This window comes from Saccopteryx bilineata, chromosome 9 (assembly GCF_036850765.1).
Source record: "Saccopteryx bilineata isolate mSacBil1 chromosome 9, mSacBil1_pri_phased_curated, whole genome shotgun sequence".
Classification (NCBI taxonomy): Eukaryota; Metazoa; Chordata; class Mammalia; order Chiroptera; family Emballonuridae; genus Saccopteryx; species Saccopteryx bilineata.
The window spans coordinates 71,515,049-71,534,806 of NC_089498.1; the positions used below are offsets into that span (position 1 = coordinate 71,515,049).

Sequence of the window (19,758 nt, forward strand, 5' to 3'; positions counted from 1 at the left end):
TGCTTGCTGTAATCAGGCCATGGCTGCAGGAGGGGAGGAGAAGAGAGAGAAAAGAGAGGGGGAAGGGGTGGAGAAGCAGATGGGCGCTTCTCCTGTGTGCCTTGACTGGGAATTGAACCCGGGACCTTCCACACACCGGGCTGATACTCGACCACTGAGCTAACTGGCCAGGGTGCAGCCAACTTTTAAAAGCAGACTGGGAACACTTTCTGGGATTTATTTGTAAAGTAGTTATTTTCTATAGTCTTATTGAAGTATAATTAATATGCTGTACAGTTCACCCATTGTAAAAGTACACACTGATGAATTTTAGTAAATTTACACAATTGTTGAAAATATTATTTAAAGAAAAGAAAATTACCTACAAACATCTTTTCCTTATTTTGAAAACAGTGGGCAAGATCGCAAGTAGAACTAAACTAGACTTGAATGAGCGTCTCTGCAGTGAACCAAATAGTGGGGAGATTTTCACCTTTGAGATCACTTTTATTTCTATTTCAGGAGCATAAGAAGAATTATTTTTTATTCCCTTATAAAGCCCAGTATCAATGAAAAGGGAGAGAGAGAACTAGAACCAATCACCACTTCTCAAGCCTTGCAGATTGCTGGCAGAGCTGGCAGATTCAGTTCAAAATATAAAGAAGGAGAGGTTACAACAATGAATCGGGAAGACCTCCGTTTATTAAAGGAAATTTTGAATAGGCCTGTGGATCCTATAAAGGTAAGATGTAATGTGTAATTACTCTTTTTGGCGGACAGTCATTCTTTCCTTCACCCTTCTTCCTGAGCTTTGCCTCAGACACCTGGCAGTAGATAAAAGAAAAATTTTATGCCATGAAAATTATATCAAGAAAGCCCTACCTTATTGCCTTGGAGAGTAATAGAGACTCCCCCCACCCCATCCCCAGTCGAGAACTGTGTGCGAATGAAAGCTCTAGTTTGAGCAGGTTTAGTGAACCTGACTTTCTCTTCCTGTAATCTAGCAGCAGGTGTGGACAGGGGTACGGTAGCTTCAGGTGGGCACAAAGCTGTATAATAAGCAGACTGGAAAATTGCTAGAAGTTTGAATATAATAGAAACCCTTGAGTGTGGGGCAAAAACTGCACTGAACAATACAACTTCAAGCCAGTAAGGACAAGGTTAAAGTTTGGTTAGTATAGTTCCTGAGGTAGAAGTGTACATATTTTAAAGAAACTAACTCTGGCCCTGGCCGGTTTGCACAATGATAGGGCGTTGGCCCAGTGTGTGATGTCCTGGGTTCAATTCCTGGTTGGGGCACACAGGAGAAGTGCCCATCTGCTTCTTCCCCCCCCCCCCCCCCCTTCTCTCTTTTACTCTCTCTCTTCTCCTTCCACAGCCATGGCTAGGTTGGTTTGAGTGCATTGGCCTGAGCACTGAGGATGGCTCCATGGAGCCTCTGCCTTGGGTGCTAAAAATAGCTTTGTTGCGACCATGGCCCCAGTCGGGCAGAGCGTCAGCCCTAGACGGGGGTTGCTGGGTGGATCCTGGTCGGGGCCTGTGCGGGAGTCTGTCTCTATTTCCCTTCCTCTCACTTGGAAAAGAGGAAAAAATAAACTGTTAAAATTTAAAGTTTTCTAGAAAATTTACTAAATGTGGCTCTTCTCGTTTTTCAGCAACCCTAGGTAAAGGTGGACTATAAATGAGATAATGCAAGGAAAAGTTCCTGGAGGAAAGCTGAGGTTGAAATAATTTCTGTAGCCTGACTGGCACAATAGATAGAGCATCGACCTGGGACATCAAGCTGTTAGGGTTCAAAACCCTGAGGTTGCTGGCTTAAGTGTGGGAATGTTAACATAATCCCATGGTTGCTGGCTTGAACAAGGGGTGGGTCACTGGCTCAGCTGGAGCCTCCCAGTCAAGGCAATGACTGTATGAGAAGCAATCATTGAACAACTAAAGTGCCACAACTCTGAGGTGATGCTTCTTTCTCCCTTCCTGTCTCTGTCTCTGTCTCTGTCTCTGTCTCTCTCAACAACAAAAAGTTCTGTAGCTTTTGTTAAATGCAGTTGATAACAACACACCATTTCCCTCCTGTGTACCTCATTTCTTGTGCTCATATTCTTCCTCTGACCATAAATTATATCTCTCTCCTTTTCTTTCCCATTCCCTTTCTTTTTTTCCCCCTAGCTTATAAGCATTTCTTAATGCTGCTATATACAGTTAAAGAGAGAACTGACCTCTGGTTTAGACATTTTTTTTCATATATTTATGTGTATATGTATGTTGGTTTCATTGTCCTAGTTATAGCAATTGGGTTTTCCTTGTTCATTTTTTTGTTTAGCAGAGAGAATTGAGACCCTGAAAAGCATTTTAATACTATCAGATCATCACAGATTTTAGAAATATAAAATGTGAGTAAAAGATTGACTGATTACTCAGTGGGTCTAATTGTTTAGTTTTTTTTTTAAGATTTTATTTATTTTAGAAAGAGAAGAGAGAGAGAGAGAGGAAGTGAAAGGAAGGTGGGGGTGAGCAGGGAGCATCAACCTGTAGCTGTTGCTTCTTGCATGTACCTTGACCTGGCCAGCCCAGGGTTTTGAACCAGTGATCTGAGCATTCCAAGTTGACATGCCTATCTACCGTGCCACCACAGCTCAGGCTAATTGGTTAATTTTACTAAATCATCTCATTAGCTTTCATTCTTTCTTTCTTTTTTTTTTTTTTAAGTGAGAGGAGGGAAGATAGAGAAACAGACTCCTGCAGGCACCCAGACCACCCAGCAACCCTGTCTGGAGCCGATGCTAGAATTGGCTGAGCTATCCTCAGCGCCTGGGGCTATGCTCTAAACCAGGGGTCTCAAATTTGCGGCCGTGCGGCCCGCCCACCAATTTTGTGCAGCCCACAGACTAATCAAACTTCGTGGATTAATCTGCTGGCCAGTCTGCGGCCGCACAAAATTGGTGGGCGGGCTGCATGCGGCCCGTGGGCCACGAGTTTGAGACCCCTGCTCTAAACCCTAACCTTTTTTGGGCCACGGACTGGTTTAATGTCAGAAAATATTTTCATGGACCGGCCTTGAGGGTGGGATGGATAAATGTATCACGTGACCGGGACTAGCGTCAAGAATGAGTCTTAGACGTATGTAACAGAGGGAATCTGGTCATTTTTTAAAAATAAAACATCATTCTGACTTAAATATAAATAAAACAGACATAATGTAAGTTATTTATTCTTTCTCTGTGGACCGGTACCAAATGGCCCACGGACCGTTACTGGTCCGTGGCCCGGGGGTTGGGGACCACTGCTCTAAACAAATTGAGCTACTGACTGAAAAGGGAAGAGAGAGAGAGGTGGGAGAAGGCTGGGGAGAGAAGCAGTTGGTTGCTTTTCAAGTGCGTCCTGACCAAGTATCAAACCCAAGATGTCTGCGTGCCAGGCTAATCCTCTTTCCACTGAGCTAACGAGCCAGGGCCCCAATAGTTTTCCTAATTGGTAATAAATGGGAAAATTATTATGCTTTTCTTATTTTACTAAAATATTATCTTGAATTAGGAGAATTGGTCCTTTTTTAAAAAAAAAAGCTTTTTTTTCCCTTTTACTAAAGGCAGCTGGTCTTCATCCAACTGCTGAACAGATTGAAATGTTTGCCTACCATCTCCCTGATACAACACTTTCTAATCTCATTGTAAGTAGAAAATCATTTTAAATTTCTTTTCTAAAAAACATTTATGTGTTTGTTGGCTATTGTAAACAGTGCTGCAGTGAATATGTGGAAGTACATCTTTTTGACTTAGTGTTTTGAGTTTCTTTGGATAAAAACCCTAAAGTAGAATCGCTGGGTACTTTTTTGTCTCATTATATAGCCTTTGTTTTAAAGTCTATTTTGTCTGGTATAAGTATTGTTACCCAGCTTTTTTTATTTCCATTTTTATGAAATGCCTTTTTCCATCTGTTTACTTTGAGTCTTGTGTCTTTTGATCTGAAGTGAGTGGGTCTCTTGTCGAGAGCATGTGTAAGGGTCCTGTTTTGTTATCCATTCAGCTGTGTGTCTTTTGATTGGAACACTTAACTGTTGGCATTTAAAATAATTGTTGAACGATATGTACTTATTGCCATTTTTTTACTCTCAAAATTTTTTTTGTTTTATAAAACCATAAATAAAAATGTTGGTGTGTCATATAATTACTAGTTAACTTCATGGACATGAATATATATAGTCTGTTTTTGTGAAGTTACTATTTATAAAATTTATGCTGAAAGTGAAAACTGAAAAATCTCCTGGGACTTCTGAGTATTTGAGATTGGGAAGGTTATGGAGGAATCTGTTTAGCTTCAGGAGACAATGAATAAAGCAGGCCTTTCTGAAAGTCTGTTATGGGTTAAAGAGATAGTCTTTTGTAGATTTATGTACTTTATTCATGCCCAATTAGGCAGTCTAATAATTTAACCTCTCTTCCTTCCCCCAGGATATTTTTGTAGACTTTTCCCAAGTTGATGGGCAGTATTTTGTCTGCAATATGGATGATTTTAAATTTTCTGCAGAGTTGATCCAGCACATCCCATTAAGTCTGCGAGTGAGATATGTTTTCTGCACAGCCCCTATCAACAAGAAGCAGCCCTTCGTCTGCTCTTCGCTGTTACAGGTAAGCCTTTATCTTTAGGACATTTTGAGTTGCTTTAGGTTGAGGTATTTTCCCAAACAATACTTTGTTACTCAAAACAATTTGCAAATATCTTTTAATATGAGATACTATGTAAGAACTTAAATATAAGCAGTATGTAAAGTGACTCTCTTTTTCTTAGAGATAATTTTGGGAGGGGAAAGAGAATCCTTGTTTTGATTTTGGGCTTATATGGTAGCCTTTGTGAAGAAGCTAAAAACAGAAATAATTAAATAAAATTTTTTCAAGGGAAGGGGGCCTTGCCTGATAATGCACTTTGTCTTTTTTGATGTTGGGTGATATTTTTGGAAGGGAAGGGGACTAGAGGTTTAGCAGTGACAATAGTAGTCAGTTTTCTTAACCATAAGGCACTGAGCCAGGGATTGCTGTCTTGTATGAGTTTGGTGCCAGAGTCCAGTCCTCTTTTTGACTCATTTGAGTAGAGACACAGCTCACTGACTTCTGAGAAGCCCAGGGTTCCCGAAGCAGGCCCGGAGGGAGGGAAGCTGTGCCCTGCCCGCCCTGGGCCAGGCTCCCTGCCACGCTGCTTGGAGCACCTTCACCACCACACACCCCAACATCTCTCTGACTCGTTCTGACTCATGGTTGTAGTTCCACTGTCATCTCTTCGATAGACCTTAGCATTCTGCATATTAGATCTGTTTTTATCAATTCTATTTCTAAATTTATTTTAAAGTTATTTTTTAAGTTATATAAATACGTTCTCTGCACAAAAGTAAAACATTACAGATAAGATAAATTGGGCTATCTCCCCCAGTCTTAGTCCTATGACATAACTATTATCAGTTGGTTTGCACCCTTGCAGGCCTTCTCAGTTGCCTTTGTGTGTACATAGGTATACATGTAGAAATTCTAGTTTTGTTTTTCCTTTATTATGTCTTAGAAATTGGCCATGTCCCGGTATTTACCTAGAAAATAGGTTTCTTAGAGCTGGCATTTGTTAGAAAGCTAGCTAGTATGGGGTTGACGTTTATAGAAGAAAGTCTGTGTGTGTGTGTGTCAGAGAGAAGGACAGACAGGCAGGAAGGGAGAGAGATGAGAAGCAACAATTCTTCGTGTGGCTCCTTAGTTGTTTATTGGTTGCTTTCTCATATGTGGCTTGACCGAGGGCTACAGTAGAGTAAGTGACCCCTTGCTCAATCCAGCGACAGTTGGGCTCAAGCTAGCGAGCATGGGGTCATGTCTATGATCCCACGCTCAAGCCAGATGACCCCACGCTCAAGCTGTCAACCTTAGGGTTTTGAACCTGGGTCCTCCACATCCCAGTCCGATACTCTATCCACTGCACCACCATCTGGTCAGGCTATGGAAGAAAGTCTTAAGTACTGCAAACTGACCTGGATGGAGCTTTAGCCTTGACTCTATTTACGCCATTCTCTAAATTATTCTGATGAAGCAGAAGGGTTTTACTAAGGAGCAAGGGCAGTTTAACAGTTGCTTATGTTTAAAGATTAGAATGTGAAATCGTAGAGATTTTTTCCTTGATTTCTATTATCTGGAACTTTAAAAGAACTCCTTGGAGGACACTGGTTTTGTTAAAAGGAGGAAGTCATTCTCCCACCTTTTTAAAAAATTACCTACATAAGATATTAAATACTTTATACTGTTCTTTAAAATATAGAACAGTATAAAGAAGAAACCAGCCTGCCTGTTGAGACACAATCACAGTTAATTTTGTTTTGCTTTCTTTTTCTTCTAATCGCTAACTTCAGTAAATCCTAATTCTTTACTGAACTGTTTCTTCTGTCTTGCAGTTTGCCAGGCAGTATAGCAGGAACGAGCCCTTGACCTTCGCATGGCTGCGCCGATATATTAAATGGCCATTACGTCCACCTAAGAATATTAAGGACCTAATGGATCTTGAAGCTGTCCATGATGTCTTAGATCTTTACCTGTGGCTAAGGTATCAAATTTTTCCTTTATGTGCTCTTATTTTTCTAAGTAATAGGGCAAATCAAAGGTTTTATGAATGGTCGTTGGCTCTTTCAAATGATGCATATACTTGCAGGGTACTCTATATTATGTTTATTGTCCATAAAGGCAATTGGGCCTGGTATATCCCCATTCCAAAAATGACTTAAGGAGTCCTTGAGTTCCTAGTTAAAATAGGTAGGTGAGAAGGTCTATTAGATCTTGCTACTTAAAGGGTTGTCCTTGGACCAAAAGTATTAGTGTCACCTGGAAGTTTGTTAGAAATAGAGAATATCAGACTTAATCAGATTCTGCTTTTTAACAAGATCTCCAGGTGATTCATTTATATAACATTTGAGAGGTACAATACAAGTCCTGTTAATGGTGTTGATAGGTTCTGCGACTTTAAGCAAAAGGAGGTATAACAAAACCAATTTTATAGGCTAATTAATAAAAAACAAGAGTTAAATTCCTATGACATCTCATCAATTTGACTTTGGGGGAGGGGTATACAGCACAATCAAATGTCAAAATAATCTGGAGATGTTTTCTTTCAACATATGTACCCTGATTTATCAATGTCACTGCATTAAATTTAATAAAAAAATTTATTTTAAAATTTTTTATTAAGTGAGAGGCAGGGCAGCAGGTACAGGCTCCTGCACGCATCCCGACTTGGATCCACCTGGTGAGCCCTCTAAGGGCAGTGCTCTGCCGTCTGGGGATGCTGCTCTGTTGCTTGGCAAGGAGCTATTTTAGTGCCTGAGGTGAGGTCACGGAGCCATTCTCAGCTCCTGGGGCCAACTTGCTCCATGGCTGCGGGAGGGATGGAGAAGCAGAGAGTCGCTTCCCCTGTGTGCCCTGAATGGGAATTGAACCCAGGACTTCCACATGCTGGACCGACGCTCTACCTGAGCCAACCGGCCAGGGCCTCATCAATGTTATCATGAAATAATGTTATATATTACAATGTTATTCAACTGATTCTCAGAGGAGAGGCATGTCTCACTAGGGGAGGATATTGGAGTTACTTAAGGTAGGAGTGATGACCCATTCTCAATGATGTATGTATTCCTCAGGTGTGTTGGGGCAGAAATAAAAGTTGAGCAAAGACACTGGATAGATTTTGCAAAAACAGAACATTTGGAATTAATCAGTGTCACGATGTAGTAGTTCCATCACTGAGATTATTAGTTCAGTAACTGATAAAGCTGTTGCTGTAATGTAATATTTCTTTTTCCCAGCTATCGGTTTATGGATATGTTTCCAGATGCCAGTCTTGTTCGAGACCTGCAGAAAGAACTAGATGGCGTTATTCAGGATGGTGTACACAACATCACCAAACTGATTAAAATTTCAGAGACACATAAGCTGTTGAATTTGGAGAATTTGCCAGCAGAGAGGCAGTCTCGTTTACCAGGAGCATTAAAGAGCCAATCAAGAAGGATGCGTGTTACCAAAACTTTAGGGAGTAAGACTGCTGAGCCACCCAGCCCCAATGCAGCAGAGAAATCCCTCGCTTCCAGATTGGTGCAGCAAGGACTCCTCACTGCAGACATGCTCAAACAGCTGGAAAAAGAGTGGTTGACGCAACGGACTGAGCATGGCAAAGAAAGAACAGACTCTGGGACTTCCTCGAAAGGGTCAAGAAGGAAGAAGAAGGAACCTGATTCAGATTAGTTTTATTTTTATTTTGCAAATAAAAATATTTTAAAATCCTTTCTTTAAAGATTTTATTTAAGGCTTTATATAGTGGCCATTTATATATAGTATAGCTGTAGTCTAGGACAATGCACTCTAAAGAATGCTGCATGGGAATAAAATCGGTCTGGTGAAATGTCTGACCAGTTTTCTGTACCGTTGCTGAGGATGTCATGGATGGAATTCTTTTTTTTTTTTTTTTCTTTTACAGAGGAGAGGGAGAGATAGAGAGAGGAGAGACAGAGAGAGAGAGAAGGGGGGAGGAACTGGAAGCATCAACTCCCATATGTGCCTTGACCAGGCAAGCCCAGGGTTTCGAACCGGCGACCTCAGCATTTCCAGGTCGACACTTTATCCACTGCGCCACCACAGGTCAGGCATGGATGGAATTCTTTGACAAACATTGCTGTCTATTGTACGCACGTGCCAGAAGCTGTTCTAGGTGCTGGAAAGGTTCTGAATATATGCAGTAAAAGCAAGAGATACTTTATGGAGATTTTGATACAGAGACAAATAGGAATAGGTTAAATAAATACTGTCAGCTTTTTGAGGGTAGGGATTGTTGTCTGTCTAGTTCCCTGTTGTATGTTCAGTGCCTACAATAGAGTAGAAGCACAGCCAGTCTTTGTTAAATGAGTGCTGGGATAAAGTAAAATAAGGGAAGAGAGTGACAAGTAGCAGTGAGCCATTTTAATTATTTTTATTTATTTATTCATTTTTTAGAGGAGAGAGAGAGAGAAGGGAGGAGGAGCAGGAAGCTTCAACTCCCATATGTGCCTTGACCGGCAAGCCCAGGGTTTTGAACTGGCGACCTCAGCATTTCAGGTCGACGCTTTATCCACTGCACCACCACAGGTCAGGCAGCAGGGAGCTATTTTAGATAAAGTGGGTGGTCTCCCCGTGTCCAAAGGTCAGTCTGATGCATTGTGGCCTCTACTTGTTTAACAATGTTTTTAGTCCTTGCTAGAAATAAAAGGAGCTTCAGGGCATAGGCTGTGGAGTTGGAAGGACCCAAGTTCAACTTCTCTCATCAGTACCAGCTCAGTGAGCTTGTCCTCTCTGGGGATTGGTCTCTCTGCATCTGAAGACAGACAATAACGTAATATTTACTTAAGCTCCTTTGTTCAGGAGCTTAAGTGTGATGACGTGCCATTTAGCACAGCGCCTAGTGTACAGGAAGTGGTTTTTAAAATATTTAATTTTTATTTTAAGTGAGAGGAGGAGAGATAGACAGACTGCCACATGTGCCCTGACTGGATCTACCTGGCAACCCTCTTCTGGGGCCGATGCTTCGATCAACTGAAGCCATCCTCAGTGCCCAGGACCAATGCTCAATCCAATCGAGCCACTGGCTGTGAGAGGGGAAAAGAGAGAGAAGCGGGAGAGGGAGGAGAAAAGAAGAGGATGATTGCTTCTCATGTGTGCCCTAACTGGGGATTGAATCTGGGGCTTATGCACTCTGGCTGACGCTCTGCTCTACCCACTGAGCAAACCAGCCAGGGCCCTACAGAAGTTCTTTATAAATGAACCTGAAGGTTTGGGTTCATTCTGGGCTGTGAATTGACCTCTGGTCATTCCAAGACCTGAACAAATTCTTTTTTTTCTTTCTTTTTTTTTGCGAGAAAGAGACGGAGGAAAGGAGAGGGATGAGAAGCATCAACTCGTAGTTGGGGCACTTTACTTGTTCATTGACTGTTTCTCATATGTGCCTTGATGGGCTCCAGCTGAGCCAGTGGCCCCTTGCTCAAGCCAGCGACCATGGGTCATGTGTATAATCCCATACTCAAATCGGCAACCCCACGCTCAAGCTGGCGACCCAACTCTCAAGCTAGATGAGACCATTCTCAAGCCGGGGACCTTGAGGTTTCAAACCTGAGATCTCAGCATCCCAGGTCGGTGCTCTATCCCCTGTGCCACCGCTGGTGAGTCCTGACCTAATTTTTTGAGCAACTGTTGTTAAACAGGCTGACTTCAGAATAGGGAGTAAACTGACTTGATTTGAAGTTGGGTCAAGGAACAGCCAATTTGCCAAGCTAGACATCTCTCTGGCATTTTTTTGGGGGGTAGTTCTGCATTCAGATGATGTTTCATTTAATTAAGATAGCAATCTTTATTCTTCTAACCTTTGCCTTTGTGTAAATAAATGCTAAACAGGCGGCACTGACTATTTCTCCCTTGCTTGTGGGTAAACAGTAGAGACATGCCCAGAAGGGCATACTTCTTCAGATTCTCTTCACTGGACAACTTCGGCCTCTAGAATTTGTCTTCCCCTGTAACTTACAGCATAGCAGACACAGTACGTTCTTGCCCAGATGTTCTCAAGAAATACCCGTGAACTGAATGGAGTAGTGGACTCACTGTCATTGTATTTAAGTGATGAGGTATATCATAGAGGTTTAATCCTCCCACCTTCTCCATGTTGGGGGCCAGAGTTGCTAATTCACAGAAGAAACTTGAGCAAGACCCTGGCAGACTTCGCCAAGTTAAATGTGAGTGAAGTCTCAGATAAGAGAGAGAGGTGGGATGCTGTCAGGAAGGGACTGCTTGTGGACCAATAGTGATAAGTAGTTTACCTTGCACCTTTCCCTTTGTGGGGGATGGAGAGACTAAAGAAAGGAAATCATGTGAACCAAAAAGGAAAAACAACTGGAGTGTCTGAATAATTATCTGCAGAGTGCTTAACATTGTCACTATGAAAATAACCTGGTCTTCCTCCTCTGCCCCTAGCTTGACATGTCATTTATTTTTCTTTGAGGGCGTCTGGACCAGCCAGGTCCCAGGCGTGTGCTCCCCTAAGGTCATGTTCTCAACCTTTCTAAAACACAGCTCTTTTTTTCCTTGCACATTTCTAAGAGATTTTGAAGCCCTCTTTGGATGATTGTGGATTCAGCTGAACATCAACATGGAAATGGACTGAGACTTAGATGCTGACCTCATTCCATTGGTACAGATCTGGGTAATTTTTCCCCATTGATTTGAGAGAGAGACAGAGGAAGGAGGGAGAGAAAGAAAAGCATCAATTCTTTGTTTCACTTAATTGTTCGATTTAGTTGTGCACTCATTGATTGCTTTTCACATGTGCCCTAACTGGGGATCGAACCCGCAACTTCTGGCATGCTGGGTCATGCTTTATCTGCCGAGTCTCCCAGCCAGGGCCCAGATCTAGATAATTAGTTAGGGATAATAACCAATGACTTGTAATGCTTTGTACATTTTATTTATGGACAAGTATAAATCTACGAAATTGGGTCTTTTGAAAAATGCCTATTGTGAATCCCAAATATATAAAACTATCATCACAAAGCACCAAAGTCTCTTACGTCCTTGAACTGGGAATCTGTAACTAAGATGCAGTCATTCTCTATGTTTCCAACTCAAACCTATTAGAATAGAGTGAAAAGTTGTGGTTGGCTAAAAGACGAGCAAATGATAAATGAGGCAGCTTATTTTACTTCTATATTTCAAAGCTATAAAATATGTAAACTTGAACAGTATTTATCAACATTATTCTGAGTTGTCACTATTCTAAAAGCCTCACTTAACATGGTGGGTCAATTCCACACAGAGATGATAAAAATAGTTGTTGTTTTGGGGGTTTTTTAAGGGAGAGACAGACAGAAGGGAGAGAGATGAGAAGCATCAATTCTTTGTTGCAGCACCTTAGTTGTTCATTGATTGCTTTCTCATATGTGCCTTGACCAGGGTCCTCCTTGCTCAAGCCAGCGACCTTGGGCTCAAGCCAGCAACCTTGGGGTCATGTCTATGGTTTCATACTCTAGCTGTTGACTCCTGCACTCAAGCTGGTGAACCCACACTCAAGCCAGATGAGCCTGCACTCAAGCTGGCGACCTTGTGATTTCAAACTTGGGTCCTCGGCATCCCAGGCCAACACTTGATCCATTGTGCCTCTGCCTGGTCAAGCAACAGTTGTCTTAATGGGCAAAAACAATGCTAGAGAAGAAATAAAAAAGTTTTTGAAGTAGGACCAACCTTTGAAGACTGACTTTAGAAAGCTACTTTTGGCAAACTTTAGTAGAGAAGGTGATTTTAAACTTGTTCCTTTAAGGCCACACATTTTTTTTGAGAGAGAGATAGATATTCTGACTGGAAGGGAGAGAGAGGAGAAGCATCAACTCATAGTTGTGGCACTTTAGTTGTTCATTGACTGCTTCTCATACGTGCCTTGACCGAGGGGCTCCAGCTGGGCCAGTGACCCTTGTTCAAGCTAAGAACCTTGGGGATTCGAACCTGGGTCCTCAGCTTCCCACATCACCATTCTGTCCACTGCACCACCGCCTCATCATGCAAGGCCATGCTCCTAGAATATATTCAGAGATTCTGTATTATGTGCTCCCTCTGCACTCTATGCCCTAGGAAAACCCCTGTGCTTATGGAGACTTGGGAAAGGCTTGTAAGCCAGTGACTATTCTGACCTGCCCTTTGACACACCTGTGCAGTGCAATGAAATCAGTAATCCCCTGCTGGAAATTGTTTTTTTTCAAGTGCTTGTAAAAGTTGAAGTCATTTTTTAAAAAAAATTCTTAAGTAATTTAAAATGTTCATAAATTGCCTTATTCTTTAACAGCTACATTTTTTTTAAATTATATTTTATTTATTCATTTTTAGAGAGGAGAGAGAGAAAGAGCACGAGTGAAGGGGGGGAAGGAGCAGGAAGCATCAACTCCCATATGTGCCTTGACCAGGCAAGCCTGGGGTTTTGAACCGGTGACCTCAGCATCCCAGGTCGATGCTTTATCCCCTGCACCACCACAGGTCAGGCAACAGCTACATTATCTTAACATGTTTATCATTCATTGTTATCCTTTTAAAATTGATAAAAGAATGGATGTTGATCACATTCTATCTATAAAATTTCCTCTGCATACAAGTATTAAAAGTAATGGATAATATAAATTCAAAACAGAGCTCATTTGGTCCTGGATAGATAACTCGATTGGTTCGAGTGTCATCCTGATATACAAAATTTGCCAGTTTGATCCCGGTCTGGGCACATATAGAAACAGATTGATGTTTCTTTCTCTCTTCCTTCCTCTTAAATCAATTAAAAAAAGAAAAAGAAAAAAGCTCAGTTGAAAGAACTCTTCTATAACCCACACTTCTGCACATTATCTCTGATATACATACATACACTAAATAAGCTAGTCATGTTTTAAAAGTTGATTTGTGTCAAAGAAATATATGTATATCTCTTTAAAAGTCAGAGACAGGCACTTTAAACTCTTATTTATTTATTTATTTTTGGTATTTACCTCATTGACAATATCGTATGCATCTTCTACTTTCTCCCGAGTCATCATTTTAAGACATTAGCTACTGATTTCCTATTATACCAGCTGAGGATTTAGATTTTTATTTTTTTATTTTTTATTTTTATTTTTTACAGAGAGAGAGAGTGAGTCAGAGAGAGGGATAGATAGGGACAGACAGACAGGAACGGAGAGAGATGAGAAGCGTCAATCATCAGTTTTTTGTTGTGACACCTTAGTTGTTCATTGATCGCTTTCTCATATGTGCTTTGACCGTGGGCCTCCAGCAGACCGAGCAACCCCTTGCTGGAGCCAGCGACCTTGGGTTCAAGCTCGTGGGCTCTTGCTCAACCCAGATGAGCCCGCGCTCAAGCTGGCGACCTCGGGGTCTCGAACCTGGGTCCTCAGAATCCTAGTCCGACACTCTATCCACTGCGCCACCACCTGGTCAAGCTAGATTTTTTTTTTAAGTGAGAGGAGAGGAGATAGACAGACTCCCACATGCACCCCAACTAGGATCTACTTGGTAACCCCCATCTGGGGCCAATGCTTGAATCACTGAGCTATTTTTAGCACCTGAGGCTGATGGTTGGACCAACTGAGCTATCCTCAGTGCCTGAGGTGGATGCTCAACCAGTCAAGCTACTGGCTGTGAGAGGAGAAGAGAGAGAGGGGGGAGAGGGAGGGAAAGAGAAGCAGATGGTCACTTCTGTATGCCTTGACTGGGAATCCAACCCAGGACATCCATACACCAGGCTGATGCTCTATCCACTGAGACAGCTGGCCAGGGCTAGGGTTTAGATTTCTTTTTTTCTTTTTTTTTGTATTTTTCTGAAGTTAGAAGTGGGGAGGCAGTCAGACAGACTCCTGCATATGCCTGAGAGGGATCCACCCCTTATGCCCATCTGAGGTGTTGCTCCATTGTGGCCAGAGCCATTCTAGCACCTGAGGCAGACGCCATGGAGCTGTCCTCAGTGCCTGGGCCAACTTTGCTCCATTGGAGCCTTGTCTGTGGGAGGGGAAAGGCAGAGAAGCAGATGGGCACTTCTTCTGTGTGCCCTGACCAGGAATAAAACCTGGGACTCCCGCATGCCAGGCCAACACTCTACCGCTGAGCCAACCAGCCAGGGCCGGGTTTAGATTTCTTAAGTCACTCCTTTACTCCATTTCCCTTTTGATATAGCTGTTATTCCTTTTTTGTTGTTGTTAAACCAGTATTTATTGTAGAAATATACTTGTGACTTTTATATTACTTCTAGGCAATTTCTCTAACTTTGTCTTCCAGCTTATTGAAATTTTTGTTTTCTTTATCATAATTTTAGTTTCTTAGACTTTATTATTATTTGATAGTTCTTTTTTTTTCATTTTGAAAATAAGAGGAATAACAGTAAACAATGTAATGTCCACATCAGGGGAGAGATTCAGAAACACATTTGTAAAGAAAGGGACACATAGAATTGAGGATAAAGGGGTTATGGCATTGGAGGAGAAAAAAAGTAAAGATTTTGGCCCTGGCCGGTTGGCTCAGGGGTAGAGCATCAGCCTGGCGTGTGGGGGACCCCGGTTCGATTCCTGGCCAGGGCACATAGGAGAAACGTCCATTTGCTTCTCCACCACCCCCTCCTTCCTCTCTGTCTCTCTCTTCCCCTCCCGCAGCCGAGGCTCCATTGGAGCAAAGATGGCCCGGACGCTGGGGATGGCTCCTTGGCCTCTGCCCCAGGCGCTGGAGTGGCTCTGGTCACAACAGAGCAACGCCCCGGAGGGGCAGAGCATCGCCCCCTGGTGGGCAGAGCTTCCGCCCCTGGTGGGCGTGCCGGGTGGATCCCGGTCAGGCGCATGCGGGAGTCTGTCTGACTGTCTCTCCCCGTTTCCAGCTTAAGAAAAATACAAAAAAAAAAAAAAGTAAAGATTTTGCTGCTGCTTGTAGGAATGTTGACATTCGAACAGCTGACAGGACAGTCCTCTTGAGTTCTAGGTAAAGTGGGTGCTCGCAGCCCTGGCTTTTCTCAGAGGCTTTCTGCCATTATGAGTCTGTACCTTGACGTGATGAAATAAAGCCTCCTAGAACTCAATCTCTGAAATTCTGCACAGGAATTTAATGTCATTACCACTTGGTTCATATACTATGAATTTTTTTCTTAGTTATAGTACAAATTCATATAAGTGATTTTGACCTGAATTATCAATTCTGCCTCCTGTTACTTAATTTTTAGTAATATACTGCTCACAAAAATTAGGGGATATTTTAAGTAGAATTAGAATTTGTATTTTCATGTATTCTTTTAACTCTAAATCTTGCTTTGATCTTTTTTTTTTAATAGGGACAGAGAGAGAGTCAGAGAGAGGGATAGATGGGGACAGACAGGAATGGAGAGTGATGAGAAGCATCAATCATCAGTTTTTTGTTTTGACACCTTAGTTGTTCATTGATTGCTTTCTCATATGTGCCTTGACCGTGGGGCTACAGCAGACTGAGTAACCCTTTGCTTGAGCCAGTGACCTTGGGTCCAAGTTGGTGAGCTTTTTGCTCAAGCCAGATGAGCTAGCTCTCAAGCTGGCGACCTTGGGGTCTCAAACCTGGGTCCCCGGCATCCCAGTCCAACACTCTATCCACTGCACCACCGCCTGATCAGGCTCTTGCTTTGATCTTAAAACTTCTTAGTTTATTTTGTTTATTTGCCTAGGCTAATACTCTTCTTTCCTTACCAACTTAATATATCTTATATTAATTTAGCAAATTTTATAATATATTTGTGTGTGTTTTGTCCTTATTTCAATTATAGATCACCCTAGAATAGTATTTCTAAGCAGCAGTTATCTTATTAGCTGAATTTATAATTCTATAAAACAGGGGTTTTTTTTGTTTTGTTTTAGCATTTTCTTACTTTCTGGCACTACAAATGCTTCAAGTTCATTTTGTATGTATACCCCGTCCCCCTGCTCTAGAATTGAGACAGGATAGTAAGAAGCTAGGGAAATTCCTTGGCAAGTGGAATAAGGAAACTGAGACAAAATTATGAAAGAAAGCCAAACAATTTGAATAATTTACAGCCAGTTAAAGAATGACAAGGTATAATCCTCCCTAAACAAGGACACTTAGGAGCAAATGGTTTACATATTACAGACTGTCCCGGAGCAGACCAGCCTTGGTCCTGATCCCTCTTCAGTGACATCCATAAAAATGAAACTAACCAGCCTGACCAGGCGGTGGCGCAGTGGATAGAGCATTGGACTGGGATGTGGAGGACCCAGGTTCAAGACCCCGAGGTCGCCAGCTTGAGCATGGGCTCATCTGGTTTGAGCAAAAATTCACCAGCTAGGACCCAAGGTCGCTGGCTCAAGCAAGGGGTTACTCTGTCTGCTGAAGGCCCACAGTCAAGGCACATATGAGAAAGCAACCAATGAACAACTAAGGTATCGCAATGTGCAACAAAAAACTAATGATTGATGCTTCTCATCTCTCCGTTCCTGTCTGTCTGTCCCTGTCTATCCCTTACTCTGACTCTCTGTCTCTGTAAAAAATAAAATTTAAATTAAAAAAAAAAGTTTTAATAAAAAAAAAATGAAACTAACCAGAAAATAACCTTGACCCTCTGTGCACATTTTGGTGAATCAACATATTGAATGATACACCTTTAAAGCTAATGAATATTCAGTTAAGACCCTCTCCTGAGCCCTCCCCTAGGATTCCACCAGCAAAAGATAAAAAGCCTCAAGACAAAGGACCCAGCTGTGCTCTCCAGAGCACAACCATGCCTTTCTCCCTTAGGCCTGTATCTCTGCTCTCTTTTCCTAAACTTTAAGGGTCCCTGAGAGACCTGCAACCAGGGAGCAATGGGCAGTGGCAGCCCACCACAGGCTAACCCCCTGAACCTGTCTCTGAGGACCGCTTTTTCTCTGACTTTTCAGTGAGCTGACAGCAGCGGCACCTTAGCTCATTTCTGCCATTGTGACTTTCACTTCTCAGGGAGTTCATGCAGTCCAGCATGGCCCACTTCTTATAATCTTTGTAGAGAGCCATCGCAGCCCCACCCAGCCCCTCCTGTTGATTCTTCGACCCTAAGCCCTTCCTTTGTCTCACCATCCCCAGCTGTAATAAACACTCTCAAAATCATCTGGGCTCATGTTGTGAAATCTTTCCTGCACGAAGTCAAGAACCCACGCACTACTGGCTGGCCCAGGGCAGACCTGCTCCAGGCCTGTCCCTCCAGTCCCCCATCCTGTCCCGTAAGAGACATAAGCCATTTTTCCAAGGGGCCCACTTGTTTGTTTTAAAGAATGATATTAGAAACCAAGTTTGGGGCACTAGATGTACTTATTGCTACTGGGTGTCATTGCCTCTAGTGTTTCTCAGCTGACAGTAAGGAAATACATGTGACTATATTAATCTGTACATATATACATCTCCACAAATACATGTATATATACACTCTATTAAGCTAAACACGAGTTTATAGTAATAGTCTCAACTCTAATCTAGTAATGTACCATATTTCTCCATGTATAAAATGCACCTTTTTTCGAAAAATTTAGAGTCTAAAAACAGTGGTTGTAGCCTGACCAGGCGGTGGCGCAGTAGATAGAGTGTCGGACTGGGATGCGGAAGGACCCAGGTTCGAGACCCCGAGGTCGCCAACTTGAGCACAGGTTCACCTGGTTTGAGCAAAAAGCTCACCAGTTTGGACCCAAGGTCACTGGTTACTAGGTCTGCTGAAGGCCCACGGTCAAGGCACATATGAGAAAGCAATCAATGAACAACTAAGGTGTCAAAACGAAAAACTGATGATTGATGCTTCTCATCTCTCTCTGTTCCTGTTCTCATCTCTGTCTGTCCCTATCTGTCCTTCTGACTCTCTCTGTCCCTGTAAAAAACAACAACAGTGGTTGTAGATTTTTTTTTACTTGCATTTCTTGCTTTTTCTCGCTTGTTTTTGCACTCATTGTTGAAGACCGATTTGTCATCAGACACAGATGAGGACAAGCTAATGGATGGGAGTTTTGACAGTGATGAGGAGTTGTATGAATTTTATGATGAATAAAACTTGAGTTTATGTAACTTTATGTAGTACTTTTTTTTTCAAATTTTGGGCCTCCAAATTAAGGCGCGTCTAATATATGTGAGCGTCTTAAACATGGGGAAATACGGTAGGTCGTTTTAGCCTTCACTCTTGCTTGTATATAACCTCCCAGTCCAATAGTGAGAAACCGACCTTCCATCATGCGCCCTTCACTTGCCTCGTTGTTCAGTAGACAGTACACATGTATAGTGGTTGCAGATTCCTAATGCCATCTCCTGGGGGAAATGGCTTTATCAACCGGGTGCAGCGCTACCTCTAGTTCCTTTTGCCTTTAGTCTTGCTGACTCCGCTCATTTCTGAGATTATTAGGTCAGCATCATCCCATCCTCTTCAATGAGGCTAGTTCATACATTTATAATACAGTCAGGCTCTTGTCAGTCTCTATGACATCCCTGATCTCCTAATTTATTTTTTTAAATACACATACATTAAAGTTCATTCTTTGTGTTGTGAAGTTCTGTGGGTTTTGACAAACATACTGTGTCATGCACTCACTGTTACAGCATCACGCAAAATAGCTTCACTGCCCTAAAACTCCCCTGTGCTTCAACCTTTCCCCCCTCCTCTCAAACCCCCAGGCCACCACTGATCTCTTTACCATCTTTTTAATTTTGCCTCTTCCATATTTGGTGTTTAAATTTTCCTCTGATGCTGTTTAGTTTTACCAGAGGAATAAATGGATCCCCTAACTCCTCCCAGTGAGCGAGGAGACAGATGCAGACAAATAGCTGTCTGCTGGTGGAAACCAGACGGAAAAAAAGTGGTTCGAGGTCTCCTTGGTCAGCTTGAAGCTTTCACTTTGTGGCCCTGTTTTCAGTCTTGTGCCTCACCCCACTTCTCATGGTGCCTAATGGCCCCAAGTCCAGAGGCTGTCGGTTCAATCTCTCCACAGAATAAACACACAGTCTCCTGCGGGGTGGGGGGTGGCCACTCATTGCTCTAGGTTGAGGGGCACACCTCAGGCCTAACTGCTTTTTTTTTATATATAAATTTTTTAAAAAATTTATTCATTTTAGAGAGGAGAGGGAGAGAGAGAGAGAGAGAAGAGAGACAGAGAGAAGGGGGGAGGAGCTGGAAGCATCAACTCCCATATGTGCCTTGACCAGGCAAGCCCAGGGTTTCAAACCGGCAACCTCAGCATTTCAGGTCGACGCTTTA

At 42.4% G+C, this 19,758-nt stretch overlaps 1 protein-coding gene across 3 annotated transcripts in view; it reads left to right on the forward strand.

The window, feature by feature from the left end:
• The window catches only part of SUPV3L1 (Suv3 like RNA helicase), a 50,198-nt gene extending 41,923 nt beyond the window's left edge, over window positions 1–8,275 (forward strand). For all 3 annotated transcript variants that reach the window (XM_066242064.1, XM_066242066.1, XM_066242065.1), the window contains 5 exons: window positions 502–721; window positions 3,566–3,646; window positions 4,428–4,604; window positions 6,398–6,546; window positions 7,799–8,275. In XM_066242064.1, coding sequence (XP_066098161.1) covers window positions 502–721; window positions 3,566–3,646; window positions 4,428–4,604; window positions 6,398–6,546; window positions 7,799–8,234 — 1,063 coding nt within the window. In that variant the 3' untranslated portion in view covers window positions 8,235–8,275. The remainder of the gene's footprint in view (window positions 1–501; window positions 722–3,565; window positions 3,647–4,427; window positions 4,605–6,397; window positions 6,547–7,798) is intronic.
• The last annotated feature ends 11,483 nt before the right edge of the window (window positions 8,276–19,758 follow it).